This window comes from Leucoraja erinacea, chromosome 2 (assembly GCF_028641065.1).
Source record: "Leucoraja erinacea ecotype New England chromosome 2, Leri_hhj_1, whole genome shotgun sequence".
Classification (NCBI taxonomy): Eukaryota; Metazoa; Chordata; class Chondrichthyes; order Rajiformes; family Rajidae; genus Leucoraja; species Leucoraja erinaceus.
Genome location: NC_073378.1, coordinates 28,556,139 through 28,582,428, shown reverse-complemented (window position 1 = coordinate 28,582,428; position 26,290 = coordinate 28,556,139). Strand labels below are relative to the sequence as shown.

General features: G+C 49.3%; 1 protein-coding gene across 1 annotated transcript in view; it reads right to left on the bottom strand.

Moving 5' to 3' along the window:
* LOC129708241 (nephrocystin-3-like) overlaps positions 1-21,951 on the bottom strand; it is an 83,306-nt gene extending 61,355 nt beyond the window's left edge. Inside the window, exons 1-6 of the mRNA XM_055653878.1 lie at positions 21,855-21,951; positions 18,779-19,158; positions 12,374-12,499; positions 8,601-8,751; positions 5,048-5,200; positions 196-329 (exon numbers count right to left, since the gene is read on the bottom strand). Coding sequence (XP_055509853.1) covers positions 196-329; positions 5,048-5,200; positions 8,601-8,751; positions 12,374-12,499; positions 18,779-19,099 — 885 coding nt within the window. The 5' untranslated portion in view covers positions 19,100-19,158; positions 21,855-21,951. The remainder of the gene's footprint in view (positions 1-195; positions 330-5,047; positions 5,201-8,600; positions 8,752-12,373; positions 12,500-18,778; positions 19,159-21,854) is intronic.
* Positions 21,952-26,290: the final 4,339 nt, after the last annotated feature.

The following is a 26,290-nucleotide window of genomic DNA, read 5'->3' as shown; positions in this document are numbered from 1 at the left end:
AGCAGCATCTGTGACTACGTGCACGCTCAGTCTGCCTAAACCTACCTGATCTCCCGGTGGCTCAACACTTTCATTCCCCCTCCCATTCCCAATCTGACCTTTCTGTCCTGGGCCTCCTCCACTGTCAGAGTGAGGCCCAGCGCAAATTGGAGGAACAGCACCTCATATTTCACTTGGGTGGTTTACATGGCGTACCTGGAGGAAGAGGTCAACCTGCGGCTGGGTGTCTGCCGCGTTCATCAGGTAGCAGCGCGCGGTGTTGCTCCACAGGCTACGGGGCAGGAACGGCGTGACCTGCAGCAAACTTGCGACAGCCGCATCCCAGTCATCTGGAGGAAGACAGCGGCAGAAAGCATCACTCTCACACCCGCTCAACAGACAATAGGTGCAGGAGTAGGCCATTCGGCGCATCGAGCTAGCACCGCCATTCAATGTGATCACGGCTGATCATCCACAATCAGTACCCCATTCCTGCCTTCTCACTATATCCCTTGAGTCTGCTATCTTTAAAGAGCTCTATCTAACTCTCTTGAATGCATCCAGAGAATCGGCCTCGACTGGCCTCTGAGAATTCCACAGATCCACAACTGGGTGAAAAGGTTTTTCCTCATCTTTGTTCTAAATGGCTTACCACTTATTCTTAAACTGTGGCCCCTGGTTCTGGACTCTCCCTCAACATAGGGAACATGTTTCCTGCCATCAGCGTGTCCAATCCCTTAATAATCTTATGTTTCAATAAGATCCCCGCTCATGCTTCTAAATTCCAGAGTGTACAAGCCCAGCCGCTCCATTCTCTCAATATATGACGGTCCCGCCATCCCGGGAATTAACCTGGTGAACCTACGTGCACCCACATACACCCATAACCCTTTGTGTTGTTTAATGTACCACCATGCCCACAGACACAACACATCATTATGTTACATCAGCCCAAGCAGCAAATTAACAGATATCCCAACATGTTTCCAATAGTGGGAGAGTCTAGGACCAAAGGGCACAACCTCTGAATAAAAGCATGTACCTCAGTACAGTTCAGTTTAGTTTATTGTCATGTGTACCGAGATACAATGAAAAGCTTTTGTTGCGTGCTAACCATTCAGCAGAAAGACAATACATGATTACAATCGAACCGTTCACAGTGTACAGATAAGTGAATAACGTTTAGCGCAAGATAAAGCCAGTAAAGTCTGATCGAGGATAGTCCGAGGGTCACCAATGAGGTAGTTCAGGACTGCTCTTTAGTTGGTGAGAGGATGGTTCAGTTGCCTGATAACAGCTGGGACGAAACTGTCCCTGAATCTGGAGGTGTGCGTTTTCACACTTCTGTACCTCTTGCCCGATGGGAGAGGGGAGAAGAGGGAGTGGCCGTGGTGCGACTGGTCCTTGATGATGCTGCTGGCCTTGCCGAGGCAACGTGAGGTGTAGATGGAGTCAATGGAACGGAGGTTGGTTTGTGCGAAGGTTTGGGCTGCGTCCACAATTCTCTGCATGCCTTTACAATGAAGTTGAGGAAAAATTTGCTGCATGACTATTTCTGGGACGTTATGTTGCAGTTGCACATGGCATCGTTCATTTTCAATACAAGTATCTTTTAAACATTGTTATAGTCCCTGCCTCAAACATATCTTCCTATGGCAGCTCGTTCCATACACCCACCACCCCCTGAATGGATAAACTAGCATCAGATGCTGCCAAATGAAAGTAAGCATGCAGGTACAGCAGGCAGTGAAGAAAGCAAATGGCATGTTGGTCTTTATAACAAGATGAGTTGAATATAGGAGCAAAGAGGTCCTTCTGCAGTTGTACAGGGCCCTAGTGAGACCACACCAGGGGTATTGTGTGCAGTTTTGGTCCCCTAATTTGAGGAAGGAGATTCTTGCTATTGAGGGAGTGCAGCGTAGGTTCACAAGGTTAATTCCTGGGATGGCGGGACAGTCATATGCTGAGAGAATGGAGCGGCTGAGCTTGTATACTCTGGAGTTTAGAAGGATGAGAGGGGATCTTATTGAAACATATAAGATTATTAAGCAGTTGAACACGCTAGAGGCAGGAAACATGTTCTTGATGTTGGGAGAGTCCAGAACCAGGGGCCACAGTTTAAGAATAAGGGGTAAGCCATTTAGAACGCAGACGAGGAAACACTTTTTCTCACAGAAAGTGGTGAGTCTGTGGAATTCTATGTGTCGGAACCTATGTCCTCTGGTCCTCGATTCCCCTACCCTGGGCAAGAGATTCTGTGCATCTACCCGATCAATTCCTCTCATGATTTTGTACATCTCTATCCACCCCTCATCCTCCTGCACTCCATGGAATAGAGACCCGGCCTACTCAACCTCTCCCTATAGCTCACACCCTCTAGTCCTGGCAACATTCTCGTAAATCTTTTCTGATCCCTTTCATGCTTGATAATATCTTTCCTGTAACACGGTGCCCAGAACTGAAGACAATATTCTGAATGCGGTCTCACCAACATCTTATACAACTGCAACATGACTTCCCAACTTCTATACTCAATACTCTTGACTGATGAAGGCCAAACTGCCGAAAGCCTTTTTGGTCACCTTATCTACCTGCGACTCGACCTTCAAGGAACCATGCACCTGTACTCCTAGATCCCTCTGCTCTACAACACTACCCAGAGGCCGACCATTCACTGTGTAGGTCCTGCCCTTGTTCGACGTCCCAAAATGCAACACCTCACACTTCGCTGTATTAAATTCCATCAACCATTCCTCCGCCCACCTGGCCAATCGATCCAGATCCTGCTGCAATCGTTCACAACCATCTTCACTATCTGCAAAACCACTCACTTTTGTATCATCAGCAAACTTGCTAATCTTGCCCTGTATGTTCTCATCCAAATCATTGATATAGATGACAAACAGTAACGGGCCCAGCACCGAACCCTGAGGCACACCACTAGTCACAGGCCTCCAGTCTGAGAAGCAACCTTCCATCATCACCCTCTGCTTCCTTCCATGGGGCCAATTTGCTGTCCATTCAGCTATATCTCTCCTTGGATCCCATGCGATCTAACCTTCCAGAGCAGCCTACCATGCGGAACCTTGTCGAATGCCTTACTGAAGTCCATGTACACAACATCTACAGCTCTGCCCTCATCAACATGTTTGGTCACATCTTCAAAAAAATCAATCAGATCTGTGAGACACAACCTCCCACGTACAAAACCATGCTGACTGTCCCTAATCAGCCCTTGCCCATCCAAATGCCTGTATATCCTATCCCTCAGAATACTCTCCAGTAACTTACCAACTACAGATGTTAAGCTCACCGGCCTATAGTTCCCAGCATTTTCCCTGCAGCCCTTCTTGAAAAGAGGCACAACATTTGCCACCCTCCAGTATTCCGGCACCTCTCCTGTATTTAAGGACGACTCGTAAATTTCAACCTGGGCTCCTGCAATTTCCTCTCTAGTTTCCCGCGAAGTCCTCGAATATATCTGATCAGGCCCCGGAGATTTGTCTAGCTTCAAACACGACAGTACCTTCAGTACTTCCTCGACGGTAACCCTGACTGCTCTAAAGACACTTCCAGTGACTGCTCCAAGTTTCTCCGTCCTACTGTCTTTCTCCTCGGTAAATACAGAGGAGAAATACTCATTGAGGACCTTGCCCATCTCCTGTGGCTCCACACAGAGGTGACCGCTTTGATTCCTGAGAGATCCCACTCTCTCTCTAGTTACCCTTTTCCCCCTTACGTATTTATAAAGTCTTTAGGGATTGTCCTTAATGCTACCCGCCAGAGCCCTCTCCTGGCCCCTTTATGCCCTTCCGATTTCATATAACCATATAACAATTACAGCACGGAAACAGGCCATCTCGGCCCTACAAGTCTGTGCTGAAAAACATTTTTTTCCCCTTAGTCCCACCTGCCTGCACTCATACCATAACCCTCCATTCCCTTCTCATCCATATGCCTATCCAATTTATTTTTAAATGATACCAATGAACCTGCCTCCACCACTTCCACTGGGAGCTTATTCCACACCGCTACCACTCTCTGAGTAAAGAAGTTCCCCCTCATATTACCCCTAAACTTCTGTCCCTTAATTCTGAAGTCACGTCCTCTTGTTTGAATCTTCCCTATTCTCAAAGGGAAAAGCTTGTCCACATCAACTCTGTCTATCCCACTCATCATTTTAAAGACCTCTATCAAGTCCCCCCTTAACCTTCTGCGCTCCAGAGAATAAAGACCTAACTTATTCAACCTATCTCTGTAACTTAATTTCCTTTTTTAGTTTACTCCTTAGTTCCCAAAACTCCTTCAGGAATGCACTTGATCCCAGCTGCCTATACCTGTCCCATGCATCCGTCTTGTTTTTGACTAGCGTCTCAATTTTGTTCGTCAGCCAAGCAATAAGTCTCTAAAGGGAAAAAAAATACAGTGCGGCAGCAGACCCTTCTGCCCACCGAATTCCTGTACGAGCACTATCTTACACACTGTTTTTACTGAAGCCAATTACAAACCAATACGTGTTTAAGAAGGAACTGCAGATGCTGGAAAATCGAAGGTAGACATAAGTGCTGGAGAAACACAGCGGGTGCAGCAGCATCTACGGAGCGAAGGAAATAGGCAACGTTTCGGCAAATGTTGCCTATTTCCTTCGCTCCATAGATACTGCTGCACCCGCTGAGTTTCTCCAGCACTTTTGACAAGCCGATACCTTTTTAGAATATGGGAGAGAAACCAGAGCACCAGGAGAAAACCCGCCCAGGTCACGGGGAGAACGTACAAAGTCCGTAGAGACAGCACCCGAGGTCAGGATCGAACCCAGGTCTCTGTGGGACTGTGAGGCAGCAACTCTACCGCTGCGCCACCGTGACGCAGTAAACGAGGGTTTACTGTATATTTACCTGCAAAGAAACAAAACCTGTGTCCTTCCTCGAGGTATCGGGAATTGTGGGGAGAAGGATGGAGAATGGGGTTAGGAGGGAGAGACAGATCAGCCAGGATTAAATGGCGGAGTAGACTCGATGGACCGAATGGCCTAATTCTGCTCCTGTCACCTTATGATCTTTTAGCTTACCTCGGTTGACGTTGATGAATGGTCCCTCCACGTCGATGGAACTTTGTGCAAACTCTGGGCCACGGAATGTGTGCTGAAGCTGTATCATACTCCCCATCGATGGCTCGCTGCCCAGCACTCCACCACTCCAGTAATCACACTGAGTGCCCGTGGCTGCAAGACACAAGCACAGGTGATGTACAACATGCAGTCAGAAGTGGAGTTATCCACTTTGGTGGCAAAAACAGGAAGGCAGATGATTATCTGAATGAATGAATGAATGAATGGATGAATGAATGAATGAATGAATGTATGAATGAATGAATGATTGAGTAAGTTTATTGGCCAAAGGTAGACAAAAGTGCTGGAGAAATCAGCGGGTGAAGCAGCATCTATGGAACGAAGGAAGTAGGCAACAGGGCCAAAACCCTTCGTCAGACTGATGTGGGGGGGGAGGGGGGGGGTGGGAGAAGAAAGGCGAAAGGAAGAGGAGGAGCCCGAGGGCTGAAGGAGAGCTGAGAAGGGGAGGAGACAGCAAGGGCTACCAGAAATTGGAGAATTCAATGTTTGACTGCCCAAGTCAATTGGAGAATTCAATGACTGCCCAAGCGGAATATGAGGTGCTGCTCATCCAATTTCCGGTGGTGCTCACTCTGGCCATGGAGGAGGCCCAGGACAGAAAGGTTGGATTCGGAATGGGAGGGGGAGTTGAAGTGCTGAGCCACCGGGAGATCAGTTTGGTTATTGTCTATTGTCAATAAGGTCGTAAGTGATAGGAGCACAATTGCACCTATAAATCTAGCACCTTTCCTAGTATATTCAGCACTCCAAATCTTTTCATAGTCAGACAGCATGTAAACAGACTCTTTGTCCCAACTCATTCATGCTGACCAAGTTGTTCATAAGTGATACGAGCAGAATTAGGCCATTCGGCCCATCAAGTCTACTCCGCCATTCAATCATGGCTGATCTAGCTCTTCCTCCTAACGCCATTCTCCTGCCTTCTCCCCATAACCCGACTCCCGTACTAATCAAGAATCTATCTATCTCTGCCTTAAAAATATACACTGACTTGGCCTCAACAACTTTCTTTAGCAAAGAATTCCAGATTCACCACAATAGACAATAGACAATAGGTGCAGGAGTAGGCCATTCGGCCCTGCGAGCGAGCACCCCCATTCACTGTGATCATGGCTGATCATCCACAATCAGTACCCCGTTCCTGCCTTCTCCCCATATCCCCTGACTCCGCTCTATCTAACTCTCTCTTGAAAGCATCCAGATAATTGGCCTCCACTGCCTTCTGAGGCAGAGAATTCCACAGATTCACAACTCTCCTCATCTCCGTTCTAAATGGTCTACCCCTTATTCTTGAACTGTGGCCCCTGGTTCTGGACTCCCCCAACATCGGGAGCATGTTTCCTGACACTAGCCAACATGTCCAATCCCTTAATAATCTTATATGTTTCAATAAGAACCCCCTCATCCTTCTAAATTAGAGGAATAAATACATTTCACCTCATCTCCTTCCTAAAAGAAAAACCTTTTAATCCTGAGGCTATGACCTCTAGTCCTAGATCTCCCACTAGTAGAAACATTCTCTCCATATCCACTCTATCCAGGCCTTTCACTATTCTGTATGTTTCAATGAGGTTTCCCCCTCATCCTTCTAAACTCCAACGAGTACAGGCCCAGTGCCATCAAACGCTTGCAGGTAGATGGGGTGGCAAAAATACTTTTGGCACATTGGCCTTCATCAGTCAGAGTATTGAGTATAGAAATATGTAGGAAGCAACTGCAGGTGCTGGTTGACACCAAAGATAGATACAAGTAACGCAGCAGGACAGGCAGCATGCACAGGTAAGAACTGCAGATACTGGTATAAATCGAAGGTCGACACAATATGTTGGATTGACTCAGCGGGACAGGCACCATCTCCGGAGAGAAGGAATGGGTGGCGTTTCGGGCCGAGACCCTTCTTCACACTGAGAGGCAGGGGAGAGGGAGATAGAGAGATATGCACGGGTAAGGTGTGAAGACGACAGATCAAAGGGGATGCTGATGCAGGAAAATATAGAATGGTTTCTTGTTAGCAATGGTGAAGGTGACAACGAGGCATACAAACTGTAAAATGTAATCCGGTGGACAGTTGGAGATTAATGACTATTTGACGGCACTGGGCCTGTACTCACTGGAGTTAAGAAGGATGGGGGGGGGGGGGGGGGGGGGGGGACCTAATTGAAACTTTACCCAATAGCGAAAGCCTTGGATAGAGTGGACGTGGAGAGGATGTTTCCACTAGTGGGAGAGTCTAGGACCAGATGTCACAGCCACAGAATAAAAGGATGTTCCTTTAGGAAAGAGATGAGGAAGAATTTCTCAGTGTAGATCAGTGTTACTCATGTTATGAGTCATGCGTTTGTAGTTACGCCCACTAGCTTTACAGTAACCATCCCTGCCTCCTGCCCTCTGAGGCAGAGAATTCCACAAACTCGCCACTCATTGTGAGAAAAAGTGTTTCCTCGTCTCTGTTCTAAATGGCTTACCCCTTATTCTTAAACTGTGGCCCCTGGTTCTGGACTCCCCCAACATATGAAAAACATGTTTCCTGCCTCTAGTGTGACCAAACCCTTAACAATCTGATATGTTTCAATGAGATCCCCTCTCATTCTTCTAAACTCCAGAGTGTACAAGCCCAGTTGCTCCATTCTCTCAGCATATGACAGTCCCACCATCCCGGGAATTAACCTTGTAAACCTACGCTGCACTCCCTCAATAGCAAGAATGTCCTTCCTCAAATTAGGGGACCAAAACTGCACACAATACTCCAGGAGTGGTCTCACTAGGGCTCTGTACAACTGCAGAAGGTCCTCTTTGCTCCTATATTCGATTCCTCTTGTTATAAAGGCCAACATGCTATTCGCTTTCTTCACTGCCTGCTGTACCTGCATGCTTACTTTCGTAGATTGATGTACAAGGACCCCCAGATCCTGTTGTACTTCCCCTTTTTCCCAACTTGACGCAATTTAGATAGGAATCTGCCTTCCTGTTTTTGCTACCAAAGTGGATAACTCACATTTATCCGCATTAAACGTCATCTGCCATGCATCTGCCCACTCCCCCAACCTGTTCAAGTCACCCTGCATTATTCCTGCATTATTAGAAAGACGTGCTAGCATGAAGTTATCTGTGCTATGTTGTTAATAAAGTCTTTGGACCTTTATCATGGTGTTAGGTTTCAATTATGTGGACAGCCACCACACAACATGGTGTCAGATGTGGGATTCGAACTCACGCCTCCATCTGGAGGCCAGAACACAATTTCTGTGGAATTCTTTGCCACTGATGGCTGCGGAGACCAAGTCGGTGGATATTTTTAAGGCAGAGATAGATATTTCTTGATTAGTGCGGGGGGGGGGGTTAGGGGTTATGGGGAGAAGGCAGGAGAATGGGGTTTGGAGGTAGAGATAGATCAGTCATGATAGAATGGCGGAGTAGACTTGATGGGCCGAATGGACTAACTCCGCTGCTGTCACTGATGAACCTATGGACTAAAGGTGCCTGATGGTTTTACCCGTGACATCGGTGTGGTTGTCGTCGGAGTCGGAGTCTGTAGCATCAAAGACGTGGATTCCCTGGGCCTGCAGCCTCTGCAACTTGGCCTCCAACTCACGTTTAGCTCGTAACAGGTCTTGGATTTCCTTCTCTTTCGTTTCGCGAAAAATCTGGGGGACAGAACGGTGGCTCGTCAGTGGCTGGCAATGAGCGAGTAATAAACATAGAGAAGTAGGCAGAAAATAGTGTCTCGACCCGAGACGTCACCCCATGCCTTCTCTCCAGAGATGCTGCCTGTCCCGCTGAGTTACTCCAGCATTTTTGTGGAGCGGTATAGTTGCGGCCTTACAGCGAATGAAGCGCCGGAGATCCAGGTTCGATCCCGACTACGGGCGCTGTCTGTGCAGAGTTAGACAAAACCGCTGGAGAAACTCAGCGAGTGAGGCAGCATCTACGGAGCGAAGGAATGGGTGACGTTTCGCGTCGAGACCCTTCTTCAGACACAGGTCTTCTTCAGGTGTGTGGAGTTAGTACGTTCTCCCCATGACCTGCTTGAGTTTCCTCCGAGATCTTCGGTTTCCTCCGACACTCCAAAGACGTACAGGTATGTGGGTTAATTGGCTTGGTAAATGTTTTTAAAAAATTGTTCCTAGTGGGTGCAGGATAGTGTCAATGTGCAGGGATCGTCAGTCTGCGCGGACCTGGTGGGCCGAAAAGGGCCTGTTTCCCCACTGTATCTCTTAAACTAAAACCGAAGACTAAACCAGCAGCTGCAGTTCTTTCCACACACATAGACAACAGGTGCAGGAGTAGGCCATTCATTCGGCGCTTCGAGCCAGCACCGCCGTTCAATATGATCATGGCTGATCATCCACAATAAGAGAGTCTCCCCAGTGTATTGCGCAGCAGACCAGCCCTGCAACGCTGAACGGCTTATGCACCAGCTGACCTCATGCAGCAATATTGGGGAAATGGCTGGGTGCTCAATACTCTAGGGCAGGGGTGGGGAACCCTTTCATGTTGGATTGCCTCATTAAGTTAGCTGTAATCTACTAAGGCCGCATCCAAGAAATTTCAATTAGATATAATTCAAAATGCACATTATTTTGTAAAAATCTAACTACAGGTGCACAACCTTTTATCCGAAAGCCTTGGGACCAGACACTTCTCGGATTTCGGAATTTTTCGGATTTCCGAATGGAAGATTTTTAGCGTAGATTAGGTAGGTAGCGTGGGCGGCTTGAAAAGTCTGGAGCGGCTGCCTCCTCCCCAGAGACCGGGGAATCCTTGTAAATCATTGCTTAAATATTAGTCAGTTAGTTTGGAGGGATTTTATGTGGTGGGGGGGGGGGGGGGTGAAGGGGGAAACTTTAATTCTTAGTCCCTACCTGGTCGGAGAGGCGGGGAGCGGGCAATGCCTTACCGGGTCGCCGTGCAATAAGCTCCGGAGCGCTGTGGCCGCCGACTCCCAACATCGCGGAGCTGGGGCTGCGGGCGTCCGACCGCGGGCGGCGCCGGTTGTAGCTCCGACCCCAGCAACTCTACCCCTGGCTGCGCGGAGCTCCAAATGCAGCGCCACCCGCGACCGGACGCCCGCAACCCCAGCTCCGCGATGTTGGGAGTCGGCGGCCACAGCGCTCCGGAGCTTACCGCACGGCGACCCGGTGAGGCATTGCTTGCTCCCCGCTGGTATCCCAGCGCTGTGGCCGCCGACCCCAACATCGCGGAGCTGGGGCTGCGCGCGTCCGGCCGCGGGCAGCGCCGCGCAGCCAGGGGTAGAGTTGCCCGGAGCTCCAACCCGCCGCCGGGTCGGAGAGGCTGGGAGCGGGCAATGCCTTACCGGGTCGCCGTGCAGTAAGCTCCGGAGCGCTGTGGCCGCCGACTCCCAACATCGTGGAGCTTGGGCTGTGGGCGTCCGGCCGCGGGCGGCGCCGCTTGTAGCTCCGACCCCCGGCAACTCTACCCCCTGGATGCGCGGCGCTCCAAATCCAGCGCCGCCCGCCCGCAGCCCCAGCTCCGCGATGTTGGGAGTCGGCGGCCACAGCGTGGGATACCAGCGGGGAGCGGGCAATGCCTTACCGGGTTGCCGTGCGGTAGGCTCTGGAGCGCTGTGGCCGCCGACTCCCAACATCGCGGAGCTGGGGCTGCTGGGGCGTCTGGTTGCGGGCGGCGCTGGATTTGAAGCGCCGCGCAGCCAGGGGTAGAGTTGCCGGGGTCGGAGCTACAACCGGCGCCGCCCGCGGCCGGACGCCCGCAGCCCCAGCTCCGTTGTTGGGAGTTGGCGGCCACAGCGCTCCGGAGCTTACTGCACGGCGACCCGGTAAGGCATTGCCCGCTCCCCGCATCTCCGACCAGGTAGGGGACTAAGAATTAAAGTTTCCCCCTTCACCCCACCCCCCTTCACATAAAAGCCCTCCAAACTAACTGACTAACATTTAAGCAATGATTTACAGATGTTTAAGTGTGTCCCCGATCTCTGGGGAGGAGGCAGCCGCTACAGTAGTACAGACCTGGGTTGACCATGGGTCGTTTCGGGTCAAGTTTGGCGCCAAACGCGAGCTTTGGTTAATGTTTGTTAATTCTAAAATTAACAACCGTTTTAATGACTTTGTTGTGACTGCTATTTGTGGGAACGCATTTGAATATTTGGTTGCAACATGGAGGTAGGACCCACTGGCCTGCATTTGCCCCGTAGCCTTCCAAACCATTCCTATCTATATATAGATTAAAATGGTGGAGAAACTCAGTGGGTGAGGCAGCATCTATGGAAAAAAACACTCTAGCTTAACTGCATTAGGGCGTCACGGTGGCGCAGCGGTAGAGTTGCTGCCTCACAGCGCTGGAGACCCGGGTTCCATCCTGACTAAGGTTCTCCCTGTGACCTGCGTGGGTTTTTTTCCGAGATCTTCGGTTTCTTCCAGCATTCCAAACACGTGCAGGTTTGGAGGTTAATTAGCTTAGCATATGTGTAAATTGTCCCCTGTGAAGTGTTACTGCGTGCATGGTGATCGCTGGTCCACACGGACTCGGTGTGTATTTCCACGCTGTGTATTTCTAAACTAAACTATATTTTCGTGTTCGAGTCTCTGAAGTGGATTTTGAGCCAACCAATGAGCCTGGATGTGGTATTATTCCAATTACACCACCCACCACCACGTATAATTACACTTAATATTTTTTGATTTCTAAAACGTTCCTTTAAGACTTCAAAGCAAAAAAAAATAAGTACGTATTGGGACAGGGACATGATGGTCCTATCGATGGCTCACTCATTGTCACCTGTGACAATAGACAATAGACAATAGGTGCAGGAGTAGGCCATTCATCCCTTCAAGCCAGCACCGCCATTCAATGTGATCATGGCTGATCATCCACAATCAGTACCCCGTTCCTGCCTTCTCCCCATATCCTCTGACTCCGCTATCTTTAAGAGCCCTATCTGGCTCTCTCTTGAAAGCATCCAGAGAACCGGCCTCCACCGCTCCCTGAGGCAGAGAATTCCACAGACTCACAACTCTCTGTGTGAAAATGTGTTTCCTCGTCTCCGTTCTAAATGTCTTACCCCTTAATCTTAAACTGTGGCCACTGGTTCTGGACTCCCCCAACATCGGGAACATGTTTCCTGCCTCTAGCGTGCCCAATCCCACAATAATCTTATACGGTTTAATAAGATATCCTCTCATCCTTCTAAACTCCAGAGTATGTGCGAACACGGTGAAATACTTTTCCTTACAAGGAAGACTGCACTACCAGCCTCACAGTGTATTCCACACCTGACGTGTTTGCATTCACCTTGAACTGCCTTTTTACTTTATCTCTGTCGTGCTCGAAGGTAGCAGCTCTTTCCATGGCCTGGTACTTGGCCTCAAGTGCACTCTCCTTCTCTCGAAGTATCTTCTGGTAGGTTTTCTGGAGAGCCTGAAAGATATAATTATCAGGAGTGGATGCATGTGACAGCTAGTCAAGTCAAGTCAAGTCAAGTCAATTTTATTTCTATAGCACATTTAAAAACAACTCTCGTTGACAAGTGCTTTACATTGGTGCAGGTACTAACGTGCTACAAACAGTGGTACATAGATCAACAATACATACATCGATACATACATACAGCGCTCCCTCAGAGGACCTCAAGAAAGGCTTGAGAGTAGAAATAAGTTTTTAGTCTAGACTTAAAAGAGTTGATGGAGGGGGCAGTTCTGATGGGAAGGGGGATGCTGTTCCACAGTCTAGAAGCTGCATCCGCAAAGGCGCGGTCGCCCCTGAGCTTATGTCTAGACCGTGGGATGTTCAGTAACCCCAAGTCGGCCGATCTGAGGGACCTGGAGGTGGTGTGTGTAAGCAGATTTTTGATATAGGTGGGGGCAAGCCCGTTAAGGGCTTTGTAAACATAAAGAAGGAGCTTGAAATTGATTCTGAACCGCACAGGGAGCCAGTGGAGAGAGGCCAGGATCGGGGTGATGTGGTCCCTTTTTCGGGTGCTCGTCAGGAGTCTCGCTGCGGCGTTTTGGATCAATTACAGGCAGGACAGGGAAGATTGGCTGATGCCAGTGTAAAGGGAGTTGCAGTAATGAAGGCAGGAGGTGATAAATGTGTGGATGATCTTTTCGAGGTCGTCAAATTGGAGGAATTGTTTTATTTTAGCTATCGTCCGAAGCTGAAAGAAGCTAGCGTTTACCACAGCATTGACTTGTTTGTCAAATTTCAACATGGAGTCAAATATCACGCCAAGGTTTTTGACGTGAGGTTTGAGTAATGGGGTAAGGCTTCCAAGGCTGCCTGCTATCGTTTTGATTGAGTCCAAGGGGCTAATGCTGGTTTACAAAAAAAAAGCAGTGCTGGAGTAACTCAGCGGGTCAGGCAGCATTTCTGAAGAACATTGATAGGTGACGTTTTGGGTCGAGATCCTTCTTTACACTGATCGAATCAGTCTGGAATCCCTGAATAACGTCATCTATCCATGTTCTCCAGAGATGCTGCCTGTCCCGCTGAGTTACTCCAGCACTCTGTGAAACGTCACCTATACTGCCTGACCCAGTATCTGACCCAGAAGGTACAGGAGCCTGAAGACTGCAACGACCAGGTTCGGGAATAACTACTTCCCCACAGCCATCAGGCTATTAAACTCGGCTCGGACAAAACACTGAACATTAATAGCACATAATCTGTTTATTTGCTCTTTATCTGTTTTATTTATTCATGTGTGTATATATGTATACAATGGTACATGGACACACTGATCTGTTCTGTATTCATGCCTATTATGTTCCGTTGTGCTGAAGCAAAGCATGAATTTCATTGTCCTATCATGGACATATGACAATAAACTCTCTTGAACTCTATCCTCATCTACTGCATCTGGTGTTTCCCAATGTGGCCCTCTGCACATTGGCGAGACCAAGCGTAGAATTGGTGACCGTCTGGTCAAGCTAGTTGACTTCCACGTTGTGGGCCTCGTTAACACTCCCCCTCCCATTCCCACACTGACCCGATGGAGGGCCAACGCAAACTGGAGAGACAACACCTCATATTCTGCTTGCAGAGCTCACAACCCGACGATGTGAACATTGAATTCTCCAATGTTCGGTAACCCATCAAAAAGCTCCCCCCCACCCCAATTCTCCCCATCTCTCCCCATCCCCTCTCCTTCCACTGACATTCCTTCCTCTCGTTCTATCGCCCACACTAAGGACAATCTTTCTCTAAGCCAATTAACCTACAAACGTGCACATCTTTATGGGGTGGGAGAAAACCTGAGCACCCGGAGAAAACCCATGTGGTCACGGGGAGAACGTACAAACTCAGTACGGACAGCACCCGTGGTCAGGATCGAACCCGGCTCTCCAGCACTTTGAGGCGGTACCTCTACTGCCAGCAACTACGGAGGATTGTGGTCCCAACCACGGGGGAAAATGGAGGAGAAACTGGCCAATTTTTGTGCCTTCCACCACAGTGATGAATGCTGTGGTAGATGTTCGTGTTAAATTTTTATTGTGTATTGTGTGTTCTTTTTTTATTGTACTGCTGCTGGCAAATTCATTTCACTGCACCTTATGTACAAGTGACGAATAAAAGTTGACTTGACTTGACTTACAGCGCCAGAGACCCGGGTTTGATCCTGACTACGGGCGCTGTCTGTCCGGAGTTTGTACGTTGTCCCCGTGACCTGCGTGGGTTTTCTCTGGGTGCTCTGCTTTCCTCCTACACTCCAAAGACGTGCAGGTTTGCAGGTTAATTGACTTCTGTAAATTGTCCCTAGTGTGTGCCGGTCGGCACGGAATCGGTGGGCCGCAGGGCCTGTTTCCGCACCTTATCTATAAACTAAGCTAAACTACCACTGCACAACTGCATCGCCCTTAAATGGGACAATGCTGAGCAAGTCACGGTGGCGCAGAGGTAGAGTTGCTGCCTTACAGCAAAATACAGCGCCAGAGACCCGGATTCGTTCCCGACTATTGTACGGAGTTTGTACGTTCTGCCCGTGAACTGCGTGGGTTTTCTCCGAGACCTTCGGTCTCCTCCCGCTCTCCAAAGACGTGCAGGTTTGTAGGTTAATTGGTTTGATTAATTGGCTTGATAAAAATGTAAAAACTGTCCAGTATAAAAATTGTCCAGTCCTGAATGATGCTCTACCCAGAGCTTTTCAGCGTTCTACATCCAGATCCAGATCCTGATCCAGGCTGCACGATGAATATTGTGGGCAATTTTGGGCATCATATCTGCCAGCTCTAGAGAAGGTGCAAAGCAGGTGTAGAAGAAAGATTCCAGGAATGAGTGGGTTAATATATGACGAGCGTTTGTTGGCACTGGGCCTGTACCCGCTGGAGTTTAGAAGGATGAGGGGTACACTTCATTGAAACTTACTCATTGAGGGATTTCTTCAGTCAGAGGGTGGTGAATCTGTGGAATTCATTCCAACAGACGGCTGAGGAGGTCGTCAATGGATATTTTAATGGCAGAAATAGATAGATTCTTGATTGGACAACAGACAACAAGTACAGGAGTAGGCCATTCGACCCTTCGAGCTAGCACCACCATTCACTGTGATCGTGGCTGATCATCCACAATGTACCCCATTCCTGCCTTCTCCCCATATCCCTTGACTCTGCTATCTTCAAGAGCTCTATCTCACAGATGGATTAGTACGGGGGTTATAGGGAGGAGAATGCGGTTAGGAGGGAGAGATAGATAAGCCATGATTGAATGGCGGAGTAGACTTGATGGGCCGAATGGCCTAATTCTGCTCTTTTCACTTAGAAACACGAACCTGGTCAGCATGAATGAGCTTGGACGAAGGGTCTGTTCATATGCAGTATGACTATGAAAATATTCAGAGTGCTGAATATACTAGAATAGGAAGGAACTGCAGATAGACACACAAAGCTGGAGTAACTCAGTGGGACAGGCACCAACTCTGGAGAGAAGGAATGGGTGGCCTTTTGGGGTGAAGTCTGAAGAAGGGTCTCGACCCGAAACAAAGTCTGAAGAAGGATCTCGACCCGACATGTCACCCATTCCTTCCCTCCAGTAATGCTGCCTGTTCCGCTGGGTTACTCCAGCTTTTTGTGTCTATACCAGAAAAGATGCTAGATTTGTGGGTGGAAGTGAGATTGAACTGAGTAGGACGATTGTACTGGGTGATCGCACGCAGAGTTGCCACGCACCAGTGCCACCTGTTGTGTCAGGGTTTTGGGTCACTAGTCACTTTGGGCCAAACAATGGAGATGAGGATCCGCCTCTGACCATCGAGTCCATAAATCAGCAAGGAAGTCATTCTACAACCCAAGTACACGTATGATGAGCGTTTGACGGCACTGGGTCTGTGCTCGCTGGGGTTTAGAAGGTTGAAGGGGGGGACCGAATAGTGAAAGGCCTGGATAGAGTGGATGTGGAGAGGATGATTCCACTCGTGGGAGAGTCTAGGACCAGAGGTCACAGCCTCAGAATTAAAGGACGTTCCTTTCAGGAGGCAGATGAGGAGGAATTTGGTGAAAGAGTGGATCTGGGTTGAAACTGCTGAAAATCGATTTTAATTGGAGTCAAAGAAAGACACAGAGTGCTGGAGTAACTCAGCGGGACAGGCAGCATCCGTGGAGAACATGGATAGGTGACGTTTCACAGAGTGCTGGAGTAACTGAGCGGGTCAGGCAGCATCTGTGGAGAACATGTATAGGTGACGTTTCACAGTGCTGGAGTAACTCAGCGGGTCATGCAGCATCTGTGGAGAACATGGATAGGTGACGTTTCACAGAGTGCTGGAGTAACTGAGCGGGTCAGGCAGCATCTGTGGAGAACATGGATATGTGACGTTGCACAGAGTGCTGGAGTAACTCAGCGGGTCAGGCAGCATTTCTTTAGAGTTGCTGCCTCACACAGCGCTAGAGACCCAGGTTTGATCCTGACTATGGTGACTTGATGGGCCGAATGGCCTAATTCTGCTATCATTTATGAACATGAACTTGGTCAACGTGAATGAGTTGGGACGAAGGGTCTGCTTACATACAGTAAGACTATGAAAAGATTATGAGTGCTGAATATACCAGAATAGGAAGGAATTGCAGATGCTGGTTTAAACCGAAGATAGACACAAAATGCTGGAGTAACTCAGTGGGACAGGCATCATAGAAACATAGAAATAGAAACATGGAAAATAGGTGCAGGAGTAGGCCATTCAGCCCTTCGAGCCTACACCGACATTCAATAAGATCATGGCTGATCATCCAACTCAGTATCCTGTACCTGCCTTCTCTCCATACCCCCTGATCCCTTTAGCCACAAGGGCCACATCTAACTCCCTCTTAAATATAGCCAATTAACTGGCCTCAACTACATTCTGTGGCAGAGAATTCCAGAGATTCACCACTCTCTGTGTGAAAAATGTTTTTCTCATCTCGGACCTAAATGATTTCTCTTTTATCCTTAAACTGTGACCTCTTGTTCTGGAGAGAAGGAATGGCTGACGTTTCGGGTCAAGACCCTTCTTCCTGGTGAATCTCTTCTGCACCCTTTCCAACTGAAGAAGGGTCTCGACCCGAAACGAAGTCTGAAGAAGGGTCTCGACCCAACATGTCACCCATTCCTTCTCTCCAGTAATGCTGCCTGTCCCACTGGGTTACTCCAGCTTTTTGTGTCTATACCAGAAAAGGTGCTAGATTTGTGGGTGGAAGTGAGATTGAACTGAGTAGGACGATTGTACTGGGTGATCGCACGCAAAGAGTTGCCACGCTCCAGTGCCACCTGTTTTGTCAGGGTTTTGGGTCACTAGTCACTTTGGGCCAAACAATGGAGATAAGAAGTGTTTAAGAGGGAACTGCAGATGCTGGAGAATCGAGGGTTACACAAAAAAGCTAGAGAAACTCAGCGGGTGCAGCAGCATCTATGGAGCGAAGGAAATAGGCAACGTTTCGGGCCGAAACCCAGCTTTTTGTGTCTATACCAGAAAAGGTGCTAGATTTGTGGGTGGAAGTGAGATTGAACTGAGTAGGACGATTGTACTGGGTGATCGCACGCAATGGAGATAAGAATCCGCCTCTGATCATTGAGTCCATAAAACAGAAAGGAAGTCATTCTACAACCCAAGTACATGTATGATGAGCGTTTGACGGCACCGGGTCTGTACTCACTGGAGTTTAGAAGGGTGATGGGGGGGTCCTCATTGAAACCTACAGAATAGTGAAAGGCCTGGATAGAGCGGATGTGGAGAGGATGTTTCCACTAGTGGGAGAGTCTCGGACCAGAGGTCAAAGCCTCAGAATAAAAGGATGTTCCTTTAGGAAGGAGATGAAGAGGAATTTCTTTAGTCAGAGGGAGGTGAATCTGTGGATCTGGGTTGAATGCTCAAAATCGATTTTAAATGGAGTCAAAGATAGACACAGAGTGCTGGAGTAAGTCAGCGGGTCAGGGAACATCTGTGGAGAACATGGATAGGTGACGTTGCACAGAGACCTGGAGTAAATCAGCAGGTCAGGCAGCATCTGTGGATAACATGGATGGGTGACGTTTCACAGAGTGCTGGAGTAACTCAGCGGGTCAGGCAGCATCTGTGGAGAACATGGATAGGTGATGTTTCACAGAGCGCTGGAGTAACTCAGCGGGTCAGGCACCATCTCTGGAGAGAAAGAATGGATGACATTTCGGGTTGAGACCTTTCTTCAGACTGGATAAAGAACCGTTTAACTCACGGCGTTGTGCATTGCTCACCTGCAGCTCTGCCCGTAGCCTTTTATTCTCCTTGTCCAGTTTGGTCTCCCGTTTCTGCATGGCGGAGATTTCGTTATTTTTACTGACGCGGAAGATGTCGTACTCCTTCTTGAGGCGCTCGTACTCTGCGGCGTACTCCAGGTCAACGGAGGCGGTGGACTTGAAGCTGGCGCCGATGACTCGGGGGGCCCGGCGGAAAGAGCTGCGCAGTAGCCGGGCCTTGGGCTTGACCTCCACCGGGATCTCGCAGGCTTCCCCGCCACCCCCGTCCGTGTCCTCGATCACTTCGTTCGCGCCCACCAGCGAAGATGCCGTTCCCATCTCGCCGACGGCCTGACGTACAGTCCGCTCGTGGCTTCACCGTCTCGCCCCGCTAACAACTGAGAGGAGAAACAAAAACATGTCAGAAGTTTTCAACTTTAAGTTTTCGAAGTTTAAGAACAGAACTAGTTCATGACGTTTTATGAATAAGTTTATAGGCCAAGTATTTACATACAAGGAATTTGCCTTGGTGCTCCGCTCGCAAGTGACAACATGACATACTGTGACGGTTAGGAATGACACATAAAACATTAAACGTAAATAATAAAACATTGTTGATTGAACATGTGCAGAATAGTGAAAGGCCTGGATAGTGTGTATGTGGCGAGGATGACTCCACTAGTCGGAGAGTCTACGACTAGAGGTCGCAGCCTCAAAATAAAAAGACGTTCCTTTAGGAAGGAGATGAGGAGGAATTTCTTTAGTCAGAGGGTGGTGAGTCTGGATCTTGGATGAAACTGCTGTAAATCGATTTTAAATAGTCAAAGATAGACACAGAGTGCTGGAGTAACTCAGCAGGCCAGGCAGCATCTGTGGAGAACATGGATAGGTGACGTTTCACAGAGTGCTGGAGTAACTCAGCAGGTCAGGCAGCATCTATGGAGAACATGGATAGGTGATGTTTCACAGAGTGCTGGAGTAACTCAGCGGGTCAGGCAGCATCTCAGGAGAAAAATGATTGGTGACTGGTGGGACGAAGGCCTGTTTACACACTCATAAGTTCAGGAAGCAGAATTAGGCTAATCAGCCCATCGAGTCTACTCTACCGTTTAATTATGGCTGATCTATCTTTCCCTCTCAAACCCATTCTCCTGCCTTCTCCCCATAACCCCTGACACCCGTACTAATCAAGAATCTATCTATCTCTGTCTTAAAATTATCCACTGACTTGGCCTCCAAAGCCATCTGTGGCAATAGGATCCACAGATTCACCACCCTCTGACTAAATAAATTCCTCCTCACCTCCTTTCCAAAGGTGTCCAAGCTGTACAAAAGGCCAGCCCTTAGGGCGGCAAAGTAAAGCAGCGGTAGAGTCGCTGCCTCACAGTGCCACAGACCCACGTTCGATCCTGACCTTGGGTGCTGTTTGCCTGTGTGGAATTTGCACGTTCTCCCTGTGACCCCACGAGTTTCCTCCGGTTTCCTCCCACAAACCAAATACTTGCGGGTTTGCATATTAATTCCGCTGACAGATTAGCACGCAACAAAAAAGCTTTTCACTGCCACTGCAATTGTCCCTCTGTAACTTGCTGTTAAGTGTGTCGGGAATGGAGGAGGAGAGAGGGGGATAGACAATAGACAATAGACAATATGTGCAGGAATAGGCCATTCGGCCCTTCGAGCCAGCACCGCCATTCACTGTACTCATGGCCGATCATCCACATTCAGTACCCCATTCCTGCCTTTTCCCCATATCCCCTGACTCCACTATCTTTAAGAGCTCTATCCAACTCTCTCTTGAAAGCATCCAGAGAACTGGCCTCCACCGCCCTCTGAGGCAGAGAATTCCACAGATTCACAACTCTCTGGTGAAAAAGTTTTTCCTCTCTAAATAGTTTTCCCTTTTATTCTTAAAAGTTTTTCCATCTCCGTTCTAAATGGCTTACCCCTTATTCTTAAACTGTCGCCCCTGGTTCTGGACTCCCCCAACACCGGGAACATGCTTCCTGCCTCCAGCGTGTCCAAACCCTTAATAATCTTAAATGTTTCAATAAGATCCCCTCATCCTTCTAAATTTCAGAGTATACGAGCCCAGCCCAGCCCATTCTAGCAACATATGACAGTCCCGCCATCCAGGGTATTAACCTGGTGAACCTACGGTGCACTCCCTCAATAGCAAGAATGTCCTTCCTTAAATTGGGAGTTTGCATGTTCTCCCTGTGACCCCGTGAGATTCTTCCGGTTACCTCACACAACCCAAATATGTGCGAGTTTATACATTAATTCGGCTGGCTGGTTAGCACGCGACTAAAGCTCTTCACTATACTTCGGTACGCGTGACAAGATACAGTGCGGAAACAGGCCCTTCGGCCCACCGACCATCAATCACCCGTTCACACTAGTTCTATGTTATCCCACATTCTCATCCACCCCAAGGACACTCGGGGCGATTTACAAAAGGGCCAATTAACCTACAAACCCACACGTCTTTGGAGTGCGGGAGGAAACTGCAGCACCCGGAGAAAACCCACGGGGTCACAATGAGAACGTGCAAACTATACACACAGACAGCACCCGAGGTCAGGATCGAACCCGGGTCTCTGGAGCTGTGAGCAAGCGACTTCTACACCCAGAGAGTTGTGAATCTGTGGAATTCTCTGCCTCAGAAGGCAGTGGAGTCCAATTCACTGAATGTTTTCAATAGAGAGTTCGAGTTAGGGGGGACGAGAGGGCAATGGGGGAGGATGAGGGCAATGGGGGGGGGAGGAGAGGGCAATGTGGTGGGGGGGGGAGGGCAATGGGGTGGGGGAGAGGGCGGTGCCAGGGGGGGGGAAGAGGTGGGGGGGGGGGGGGGGAGGGCCATGGGGAGGGGAGAGAATGATGTGTGGGGGGGGGGGGGGGGGGGGGGGTGGGTTGCTGTAGGGGGGATGAGGGGTGGATGGTCGGGTATACGGGTGAGATTTAAGGTGAGCAAGGGGAGACAGATGAGGGGGGGTCTTGTTAATAGCCCTGTACACCTCCCTTGTTCCCTCTCTCCCTCCCTCCCTCCCGCTATCTCTCTCTCTCTCCCTCCCTCTCTTCCCCTCCCACTTACTTTATCTCCCTGTCCCCCTCTCCTCCCCGCAGGGTGAGTCCAGTTTCGCCGCCGCTGCCCGGTCCCGGGGCCTAGCTCCGCCCGCAGCCCGACTCCCGCTGCCCCTGGTTACCGCCCCCCCCCTCCCTCACACACACGGACTGAGACATTAACACAGAGACAGAGCTACTCACCGACACACACAGACACAGAGACACACACACACAGTGAGAGAGACACATAGTGAAAGAGACACACGCATACACACAGTGAGAGAGACACACACACAGACAGACACACACACACACAGACACAGAGACACACACACAGACACAGAGACACACACAGTGAGAGAGACACACACACACAGTGACACACACACAGAGACACACACACAGTGAGGGAGACACACACACAGTGAGGGAGACACACACACAGTGAGGGAGACACACACACACAGTGAGGGAGACACACACACAGAGACACACACACACAGTGAGAGAGACACACACACAGACACACACACAGTGAGAGAGACACACAGACACACACACACACACACAGTGAGAGAGACACACACACAGACACACACACACACACACAAAGACACAGACAGAGTCACAGACACACACACACAGAGACACACACACAGTGAGAAAGACACACACACAGATAGACACACAGGCAGAGACACAGACAACCCGGGCAGCAGGAGACCCCTCACAACACCCTCACCCCCAACACCCTGTACTCGCTGGAGTTTAGCAGGATGAGGGGGGCCTCATTGAAACTTACCGAACAGTGAAAGGCCTGGATAGAGTGGATGTGGAGAGGATGTTTCCACTAGTGGGAGAGTCTCGGACCAGAGGCCACAGCCTCAGAGTTAAAGGATGTTCCTTTGGAAAGGAGATGAGGGGGAATTTCTTTAGCCAGAGGGTGTTGAAACTGGAATTCTTTGCCACAGACGGCAGTGGAGGTCAAGTCATTGGGTATTATTAAGGCGGAGATTAACTGATTCTTAATTAGTAAGGATAGAAAAAAGGTGCAGGAGTAGGCCATTCGGCCCTTCGAGCCAGCACCGCCATTCAATATGATCATGGCTGATCATCCAAAATCAGTACCCCATTCCTGCTTTCTCCCCATAACCCTTGATTCCGTTAGCCCCAAGAGATACAGGATACCTAACTCTCAAGGATGTCAAGGGTTATGGGGAGAGGGCAGGAGAATGGGTTGAGGGGGAAAGATTGAATGGTGGAGTAGACAGGAATGGCCGAATGGCTTAATTCTGCTCCTCCGACCTATGAACTGTGAAACCTCGTCTTGTAGAAAATTGTGCAGAAAAACAATTCTGTTAATGGCGCAAGACACAAAATGCTGGAGTAACTTAGCGGGACTGGCAGCATCTCTGGAGTGAAGGAATGGGTGACGTTTCAGGTCGAGACCCTTCCTCAGTCTCGACCCAAAACGTCACCCGTTCCTTCTCTCCAGAGATGTTGCCAGTCCCCCGCTGAGTTACTCCAGCATTTTGTGTCTACGGTGTAAACCAGCACCTGCAGTTCCTTCCTACACTATTAATGGGACAAAGTGGGTTACGCTCTACAGTTTCAAACTCACAATAACAAAGTTATTTTCCTATGGGATTTTCAAGCTTTCAATAGAAATCATATTTTATTTTTGCTGGAAGCTGAAAATCCTAAAGGCTGCATGTCACATTGTTCAATAGAGTATTATCACACAAATGGCCATTGAATGATCACTTGCCAATTGCAATGGCTACCTGTGGTTTAAGTGGTAATTATGTTCTTAATGGGCCTGTCCCACTTACGCGACTTTTTCGACGACTGCCGGCACCCGTCATAGGTCTTGCAGGTCGGCGAAAATTTTCAACATGTTGACGACCAGTGATGACCAGAAAGACGCCACGACTCTTTGGGCGACTGAGGAGACGACTCACGACCATACAGGCGACACCCTACTGACATGTCGCGTGGGAGAAGCCTGTCTGGTCACGAGTACTCGACAAAAGAGTCGTACTTTGTTCTGGTTGCCGCTGGATTTTCAACATGTTGAACATTTTCGGCGACCTGCAACGACCTATGACGGGTGCCGGCAGTCGCCGAAAAAGTCGCGTAAGTGGGACAGGCCCATTAGAGCCAATTGTGTCCCAATACTATGGGGAAGTTACATGGAAAGTTTTTTCGCCTAATTCTAAGGCAGCTTTTTTTTCTCCTTCTCAACTTTTCAAATAACTTTTAAGTTCATAGATAGCACTTTCACCGTTAAGAAAGCTCTTCACTGTCCCTCGGGACAGATGACAATAATAAACCTACATCTAAGTGGTTCTCTACATCCCTATTCAAATTGTGTTATAAGCACCTCGAACAGCGTAATGCAAAGTGTTCCCTAATTCACTACCATATGCAATTCTTAGGGCTACTTCGGTCATGGCTGACCATGGGTGTCTCCAGGGTGCTATTCCTTATGGAGGACGCCTGTGCGTGACTTTGTTTAACGTGGGGAGACTGGTGTACAGACAGCCACCACACGGTCCTTGACAGATCTGTGTCAGGATCCAGCGGCAAGGAGTCCAAGAGGACCGGAGACCCTTTTCTGCTGCAGCCTTCATCCGCCTTCCCAGCCGGTGTGGCGCTCCACTAAGGTCAGCCATCGTCCTCCGCCTGTTCCACCGTTCAGGTCTTGGTTGGATTGCTCTTTGCCAGGGACCTCCCCCTCTACCTTATTCAATTCAATTCAATTTTAATGTCATTGCACAGATACAAGTATGGGTACAACGAAATGCAGTTTAGCGTCAGTCCGTAGTAATAGTAGCAATATAGAAATAAAAATACAGAATAAGCAAACAATGTGGACGGAGAGACTGGAGAAATCTATCGGCGGGACTCCGAGTTCAGCAATGTGATAGTGTTGTTGTAGAAGCTGTTCCTCATCCTACTAGTACGAGACCTGAGGCTCCTGTACCGCCTCCCTGATGGGAGGAGGGCAAACAGTCCATGGTTGGGGTGGGAGGGGTCTTTGATGATCTTCCCGGCCCGTCTCAGCGGTTTTCACCACCCGTTGTAGTGCCTTCCTGTCCGCTACGGTGCAACTGCTGTACCATACCGTGAAGCAGGTGGTCAGGATGCTTTCGATGGTACAGCGGTAAAAGTTGGTCAGGATCTGGGGGGACAGGTGAGCTTTCTTGAGCCTCCACAGGAAGTAAAGGCGCTGCTGCGCCTTTTTGATCAGCTTGGAGGTGTTGAGGGACCAGGACAGATCCTCCGAGATGTGTACCCTGAGGAATTTGTAGTTGGAGACGCGCTCCACCTCAGTCCCGTTTATATGGAGTGGGGTATGTCTGCCCCCTCTGTACTTCCTGAAGTCAACAATAAATACCTTCGTCTTCTTGCAGTTGAGGACGAGGTTATTGTTGGCACACCAGGTTGTCAGGTGCTGGACCTCCTCCCTGTAGGCTGACTCGTCGTTGTCACTGATCAGTCCTACCACCGTGGTGTCGTTGGCAAATTTAATTATGGTGTTGGAGCCATTCTTAGGGATGCAGTCATGGGTGAAGAGGGAGTAGAGAACAGGGCTGAGCACACAGCCCTGTGGCACGCCGGTGTTCAGTGTTATCGTGGAGGAGGTGAGGTTGTTGACCCTAACAGACTGTGGTCTGTTGGTGAGGAAATCCAGTGTCCAATTGCAGAGGGAGGTGGAGATGCCAAGTCTGCTGAGTTTGGTGATCAAGCTAGCGGGGATGAGTGTTAAAGGCAGAGCTGAAATCAATGAACAGCATCCTGATGTAGATGTTATTGCTGTCCAGGTGGGTCAGGGCAGAGTGTAGGGCCGCCGATATGGCGTCCTCTGTAGACCTGTTGGCCTGGTAGGCAAACTGATGGGGGTCCAGTGTGGGGGGGGGGAGGCTGGCTTTGAGGTGAGCCAAGATCAGCCGCTAAAAGCACTTTGCAATGACAGGGGTGAGTGCCACTGGGCGGAAGTCCTTACCTTACCGCCATGGGTGGGCCTACCAGGAGCATAGCACCAGACGGCATCGCTCTCAAGATCTCAGGTCCACACAAGCTTCTCCACCACGGCAAGGTGACAATCCACGGAGAAGCATTTGCAATAAGCATTAAGAAAACACAAGGCAGCAAAACTACCTAAGTACGTTAGTTTAGACCTACAACCTGGTTAACATATGATGAGCGTTTGACGGCACTGGGCCTGTACTCGCTGGAGTTTAGAAGGATGAGGGGTAAACCGCTTTGAAGCTAATGGGCCTGTCCCGCTTATGCAACTTTTTCGGCGACTGCCGGCACCCGCTGTAGGTCGTTGCACGTCGCCGGAAATTTTCAACATGTTGAAAATCCAGCGCCGACCAGACCAAGGTACGACTCTTTGGGCGACTACTCACGACCATACAGGCTTCACCCCACGACATGTCGCCAGTGTCCTCAGTC